General features: G+C 36.7%; 1 protein-coding gene across 1 annotated transcript; it reads right to left on the bottom strand.

The window, feature by feature from the left end:
* Nucleotides 1–2,123: 2,123 nt before the first annotated feature.
* On the bottom strand, nucleotides 2,124–6,554 carry ypel3 (yippee-like 3). The gene is made up of 5 exons (XM_020597930.1): nucleotides 6,195–6,554; nucleotides 4,935–5,053; nucleotides 4,627–4,670; nucleotides 3,951–4,059; nucleotides 2,124–3,275 (listed from the first exon to the last, which is right to left on the bottom strand). The coding sequence occupies exons 2-5, from the start codon at nucleotides 5,049–5,051 to the stop codon at nucleotides 3,186–3,188; spliced, it is 360 nt and encodes a 119-aa protein (XP_020453586.1). The 5' UTR covers nucleotides 5,052–5,053; nucleotides 6,195–6,554; the 3' UTR covers nucleotides 2,124–3,185.
* Between the last annotated feature and the right edge of the window lie 1,081 nt (nucleotides 6,555–7,635).

The raw sequence follows: 7,635 nt of genomic DNA, 5'->3' as shown, positions 1-7,635 counted from the left end.
TTTTGGGAATTTCTTCAATTTCAAGTTTCAAGTGTCCACTTGAACTCAAAGGTGACCTGATTAGATTCACTGTTGCCAGTTTGCACACGTAGGAAAAAAGCATCTGCGCATTAATAAACAATTTAATGTGCTGTCTTTTACATCCTGGTCATAAATGTATAGCTACTTTAAAAGTAGATGTATAGTAAAATAAATCATTGTTCCACAAGATTTGTGATACATCAATATATGCTTAGTGGAAATTTCAGTGGAGTTTTCTTGACACTTGAACTGTACTGTAAGCACACAAATAATACTGTACAGAAAATACATACACCATATACACAGTGGCTATATTAATCCTCTTGCAACTGTACAGGCAATTTTTTACATTAATTTGATCTGGAGGTTTGAGTTTTTATTCTTTTATTTCACCTACACTAATCTATGACATGTATCTTTAATGTGCAGATACAATAGATGTTTTTGTACTGACAAGTGAAAGCACAGCAGACCGCTGAAAATGATCAGCATACTCATGACTGTCAGCAGCCTCTTCACCCGCAAGTCATAAAAAAGCTCTGGTCAGAGGATCCCTTAATGTTTCAAGTAGTCACCATCATTACAGTAAGAGGAGAATATATATTAACTTTCACTCTGCAAAGGAACTGATTTTCCTGTTTTGTAAACCCAGAACTTGTGGAATAATTTTAATATTGCAGCAGTCACTTTGTCAGTAATTTGATAGATTATAGAGTGTGTTGTTTTTGTTGAATTTTCTTTATCCAGGGCATTTTATTTATTCATTCAATCATCTGCAAATATACATTTTTTTCACACTTTTTTTGAGAGAAGGTGAACAATATAAAGCCCACTGGGGTAGTCACAGCTACATTTCACATTTTATATAGTTTACGTTTCACAGTAATGTAAAAATATTAATTATATGACCCTTAAGTGTTAATCAGTTAAAGTTATCAGGTAAGTAACAGGATTCTTGCTGCTAACCATCATTTTATAAATCTGAAACCCATTCAGTATTATTATAGATGTAGGATATTACTATTTCAGTCATACACCATATACACCTTTGTCTTCTATGCTTTTGTCTTCTATATTATCATTTTAGTCCATTTCTTTATTTGTTCATGGAATCAGGCCCTTAATTTAAATTTTGTGACAGAAACCTTTTTTTCCTGTTACATCAGCCCAACTGCTTATAATGCTTACAGTACCCTTAATGTAACCAGCAGGGTATCTTGCACATTGATATATGTATTATATGCTCGCTGGCCACTTTATTAGATACACCTGTACAGTTGTATGCAATTCAATGCAACCCTTCCACCTTAACATCTGCATTTCTGAAGCTCAAAATGTTTCACTTTTGGTGAAATGGTCATAAATGTATAAATTCAAGTATATGTTTATTATTGAGGTCATAGTTAAAGGTGGTGTTGTACTGGACTACATTATATTTAAAGGCGTTCCTAATATTATGACCCTCTCATGTTTATAGCTGGGGAGGACAAAGATATAGAGACACCTTTAAATATAATGTATAACAGTATAACACCACCTTTAACTATGACCTCAATAATGATCATATCATTGAATTTTTCTTTTCCTTGTTCTTGTTTTGTTGTCTTTTGTGTGGACATCGAGTCTTTTAATAAAGGTTTGATTGGTTGATTATACATTTATGGCAATTTCACTGAAACTGAAACATGAGAGCTTCATAAACATGGGTATTAGGGCAGAACTGTTTCATTGAATTGTACAGGGGTAACTAATAAAGTGGCCGGTGAGTGTATGTGAGGATATACAGTATCTTATATACCTGCTAGCCAGCAGTGCCCACACTGCCATCTGCTGGCTGATTTCCTGACCAGTCAGATGTTTCCCTCCCTGTAGATGAGGCTCTGCTAGTGCATAAATGTTTTAACCAGAGATTATAGTTAAAACTAAAACGGTGAACATGATAAGCTTCTTCCAGTACCAGGAGGTTCAAATCATGCTTCACTTTTATGCTTTGTAGAGAAAGTTCTTTTCTCAAGAATCTATTTTACTTAAAACTCATCAATAAATAGAATAGTTGTGGGAATCAGAGGCACAACTACATACTCAAACAAAAGAAAACTGAATTAAGCATGTTACATACACACTGTATTTTAATGAAAGTTCAGGTTCAAATGATACAGTTTAATGAAAGAAGCAAAACATTAAAAATCACCATAAATATGCTACATAATCCTAAACACATGTTGCTCTAACATGATTAAACATATCTGTAAGGGCAGCTCAGTGTTAGGCCATACACAAACACAAAGGTTAAATCTCATCAGCACTAAGTAAAAGTAAAGACATCCCAACTGTGCAGTGGAAACTAGAGAGGTCAAACCCCAAATTAATTTCCAACACTGTTCATCTTAAGACATCTCAGTATGCACACACACGCACGCACACACTAAAATGTATACTTACAATCAGACAATACTCTAACTCCACATCTAAGAATTCTTTCAGGATACTCTTGTGTGGCTAACTCACCACCCTGACTGCCCTTGGCACGATATGAACGAGTATTACTGATTGCACCATAAAAAACAGGAATTTCACTTACAAAAAATTAAAACAAAAAAACAAAAAAACCCGCCCACTGCTCTAAGCATTACATCCTTGCATCACTTGTAAATGATGTGTTGGTTAAACAAGTCTAAACACTTCAGCGTTTGGGCCAGATAGTATAAATGTGAACCTTAAACTCAAAAGAAAAGGCCAAATACCAGCTTCCACTGTCTTAGAAGTCAAATTAAGTGACTTGCACTTCAGCACAACACAGAGACTGTTTAGTGGTTGCCGAGGCTTTCATCACTCAAACATGCTTAAAAAAAACCCAACATGCACACACGCACGTGTGACTAAATCTCCCAGTCTTTCACACAAACCCTTCACTCATTCAGTCCATGTCCCAGCACAACTAGCAAATGGAATAGCAGTATCAGCAAATGTGATGTTGTGGTTGCTGGAAAAACATGAAGAACAGAGAAAGATAAGGCATCATGCTATTCTTGGCAAAGCCGTACGAAGTGAAAGCGTGGTACAGCAATGGCTTGAATGTGGGCTGATGAAGCTACACTGGAACCCTTTTAAGTCAAGGGGATGCAACTTTTGAAAAAGTCATGAGAAAAGATGACAATTTCCCCTCAGTCCCACCCGTTGTCCTTTATCATGTGGGACAGCTCGATGATGTACTTCCCCTCCTTGTACTTCTGGCTCAGCTCAAAAGCCTGTTCCTGCAGAAGGAAAGCACACCGGGGCTATTAAAAAAGTAGGTCAAAGTGTAGCTCAAATCAAACTTACCTAATACTGTAGTTACCTACTAATCAGTAATAGTTTTATAAAAGGAATAAGCAAACGATTACTGAGTCTTTCTTTGCTTTTCAGTGATGTACAACTAAGAAATCGCTGTTCTCTGAATGAAAGTAAACATGGGTTGGGTAAGGCCCGATCACTTGTGAGAAATCCATTCAATAGGGATGCAGATCTATAAATTAAAAATGCCACAGGTATCTATGGTATGAGCAGTGGTGCCTGCAGCCGTAACCCTCTATGCACCATGTGTACATTTTCTTTTAATGATTTTTCTCAAGTTTTACACCACTGTGTCCGGTGGTCATTGTATGATCAACATATAGCATATACAGAGAAATATATTTTCATATTTATGGCCCGAGGAGCTATCTAATATGATACTGTACATATAATATGAAAAATGTTTTTACATAAAAGTATCTCGTAAAAACGAGCAAACTATCTTGTTATATTGAGAAAAGGTTCTCGTTAAAACAAGTTTTATGCTGCTGTAGGCAGTTCTTGTGTGTACTATGAAATATAATCCTGCAGGCACCACTGAGTATTAGCCAGATTAACGCTCTCCAGTTCAATGGTGAATGTGTGTGTTTACATACATATTTCCAACCCAGTGTGGTGTGACAGTTTTCACAGTAGATGTCAGCCACTGCATGAAGTCCTGTGAGCAGCAGCCTCTCCTCCGCAGGACCACAGCCCACGTTCACTCTGAAACAGTGTTACAAATTCTAATTCACAGTTAAAAAAAAAAAAAAGAAAGACTCATTACCATGCACTATTAGAAGAAACTGTTGAGAGCCCAGTGCAACTCTGGTGTCAAACTAATGTTCTTGACAAACTGTGAGTCTGAACAGTACATAACATTCTTTGAGAAAACAAAGTAGAGCTCGAGTATGCCTGCCCTACTAACCTAGGAGGAGTGTGACTAAAGTGAGATCCGCTCTACAGCAAAGTATCTGCTGACATGGTGGTTTGTGCAAAAATGTCTAATTCTGGGAATTGTTTTCAGAGAGAAGTAGACTATTTCAGAAATGATATGGTGGAAAAACAAAGAAGATCATAGATTCATCATAGATTCTCTTTTTTCCTCTAATCTAGCCTGATAATGATGTAAATAAAAAGGAAAAATGGCAACATGCATCAATTGTAACACTGTCTAAAGACACCTTTTACCTGTCTACCTAGTACTTATGGACATAAAAACAAGAATGGAAACCTAAGATACATACAAGTACTAACATGTAGCAATGCTGTATTTAAAAACAGTATACTCACACAGAGTTGAAGAGGTAAGCTCGACCCTGGCTGCCTTGGAAAGACTAGAGGACGTGGCAGAAACATGAAATCAGAGAAGAAAATGCTACATGTGCCCACAGGACATAAGGATCACAAACATATCATGACATTAAATGTAACTTTTCCAGCGTTGCAAAATATTTCCAAAATGTCTTGTTACTTTGTGAAACCTTTCAAGTTTTCTTAAAGTCAGGTTTTTCCAGTTTCACTACTTTCAATGACACATTGTATAAGCCAAGTGAAATGATTACTAAAAACAAAAGGTGGAAGGGTGGCAGAATACTGACCTTGGAGATAAGATCGTCATGGTTGGCCAGATGAGCGCGGCAGTGCACACAGCTGTAACGACGGTGGCAGGAGTCCAGGTAAGCCTGGAATGTTTTGGCCTTTGTCAGCTTCACCATGTCTGAGGAAAAAGAAGAAGGAAGGAGGAAGCAGGATTGTAGTTTGTTGCTGTACATTTGTTATTGATGCAGGCTTTGACTCCTGAGATCAATTAGTTAACCACAAAGCCAGATCAATCAAATGCAGGGCAGACTACTCTACTGCTATCAGTGAGGAATCCCAGGTTTTACATCAATATGACAAGCCTGTTTTTTTTAACCAGAAAAAAAAAAAACTAAGAAAATGAATTACAACACAATGTCAACATCTTGACCTTTTATTTGAAAATTATGACACATATGAGGTCATTAGTCGACCCTCATAACTTTGACTTTGGAAGTAAAACATTTAAGACTTTCTATCAGTCCATAGATGCATTTTAACAAGGTTCTGAGTTTTTAATTTCTCAGATATAAATCTTTGATGCTGTTTTTTTGTCACACATGATAGTAAACTGAATATAGTGGGTTTTAGACACTTGATAAGACAACACATCTGAAGATGTCACCTTGGTCTGTGGGGAATGATAAACATTTTTAAACTATTTCCTGGAATGTTATAAACAAAAGGACTAACAGAAAAATAATCAGCAAAAAATAAAAATAGCCAATAATAAAAACAACGGTTAGCTACAGCCCTAAATAGGTGAGCTTTTATTTTTGTAAGTTTTACACTGTAACTGTTCTTCGGCCCTAATGTGTCATAATTATATCTTTGTTACGGTCACTGTGCACAAACTGGCACAAAGTCAAAATAACATTTGCCAAAGCATGTACTGTTATACTTAACATGATTAGAAGAGATTAATGTTAACAGGTTAGCTAGGCTACAACACAGTTTACCAGGCAGCTCGATTCCTAGTTGTTAACTGTTTGCACAAACAACCCTCGCTTCATTATATATGCAACGAGCTCTAGGAACGTGTACTGCGCCACTTATATAATGTCCAACACTGGTGACCGTTTATCTCTCGCTAACTAGTGACTCATAAGCGTCCAGGCGGCCTCAACAGCTCAGCTGCAACAGAAATCGGTCACTAGCTCCGGCCACCTAGCGCTAGCTTGTGAGCTATCTGGCCAGTTAGCTCAGCACTGTCCACATAGAACAGCTAACCGCAGCTAAGAGGCGCATTGCAGGATGTTTCCAGGCGTTTGTCAACTCACCTGATATCACCGAAGCGCTTCACAGTCTACACAGAGAACCAGCGTGTCTAGTGGACAGGTCAACTCAGTCCAACAGCCGACCACGCGCTGACGGCTCGGACAATAACGACAACACCGACTGCCTATTTTTTTGCAGCGAAGCCTGTTTAACCGTTTTCTCTTCTTTAAATCTGAACCAGCTTTCAAAGATCCTTCTCGTCCTTTTGGTTAAAACAGGAGCGGGAATCCAACAATGCTGGCAAGCTGACAAGATAAGTGTACAACTACCACGGCGGGAGAAATATCGAGTTTGTTATGAAAACACAGCAGAGGAGGAAGTGTAAAGACTGCAAAACAAACCCCTGTCGACCAATGAGCGCCTCGGAGTTATGTTTAGAATGTGGGTCAGCCAATCAGATTCGACTTCACGTGAGCTCCTACGGCTATCAGCTTGATTGTTGTTGGAGTTTCATAAAAGCTTTTAGTGGGTTATCTTTTTATTTTCAGCTGTTGATCAAAGTCTCTTGTAGACTGGCTGCTAACAGTGACTTTTACAGAAAGAAAGCACTTGTGGAAAGAAACTAAATGCACAAACTGTACAGTTTGATAAAGCGAAACTGTAACTATGAGGTCCAAATTAGCCCAACTCAGCGCCACCGATAAGACATTTTTATAAAGTAATAAAAAAAAAAAAAAACACCGCTAAATAATACTTATTTAAACAACAACAACAACAACAACAAAAAAATGTTGCAGGGCTCACACTCTTAATTCCGGGCCTTACAAACTATGGTTACAAGAAAAAAAAAGTTTGCAGTTTTTTTGGATGCCAAGAATTTATTGCACGTGTAAAAAAGTGATAGTTAAAAATTGTGGATGAAAATGTTAACACAGAAACACAAACTATAATTCTAGTATTCCTAGTATTTATTTAAGGGGAAAAAAATCTAAATACATTACTGTATTGAATAATTTATCTTTTCAATTATGATACATGTAAATTAATTTCCCTATGGTCAAAATGCTTGAAAAATATGGCTGCATGTTATATATATATAATTTTTAAACCTGAGCAACATCTAAAATCCAAACATATATTATGGAATTATTTTTAACAATATCAAAATTTTAATTTAATTTTAAAATAAAGTGCAAACAATTCCTGTGTACTAAAAGTTCTGCCGAATGAGTAATGCCACTATCACTGCAACTCATGTTTGAGAAACATCAGAAGGACAACTCAAAGGGTTGCATGAATGCTCTGAATAGTCAGATTATTCCTACAGATACGTAGGAATAAGACGGAAGAAAAATATAATTCGTATAAGAACAAATTAATTGAGATTTTGAGGAGATGTAAGAAACAATATTATTCTAAAGTATTAGAGGATAATAAAAATAACATGAGAGGTACTTGGAATATATTAAATAATTTGATTAGAAATAGTCCCAGCAAGAGTAA

Source organism: Monopterus albus, unplaced genomic scaffold (genome assembly GCF_001952655.1).
Source record: "Monopterus albus unplaced genomic scaffold, M_albus_1.0 scaffold35.1, whole genome shotgun sequence".
Taxonomy (NCBI): Eukaryota; Metazoa; Chordata; class Actinopteri; order Synbranchiformes; family Synbranchidae; genus Monopterus; species Monopterus albus.
Note: the sequence above shows the minus strand (reverse complement) of the source record. Positions and strands in the feature narration are given on the sequence as shown.

Bases quoted from the DNA above. Each gene is read 5' to 3' on its own strand.
- ypel3 (XM_020597930.1), bottom strand. From the start codon at position 5,051: ATGGTGAAGCTGACAAAGGCCAAAACATTCCAGGCTTACCTGGACTCC. The intron at 4,671-4,934 runs GTCAGTATTCTG...CACGTCCTCTAG, and splicing joins ATGACGATCTTATCTCCAAG to TCTTTCCAAGGCAGCCAGGG. The intron at 3,276-3,950 runs GTATGTAAACAC...TTCCTTCTGCAG, and splicing joins CCACACTGGGTTGGAAATAT to GAACAGGCTTTTGAGCTGAG.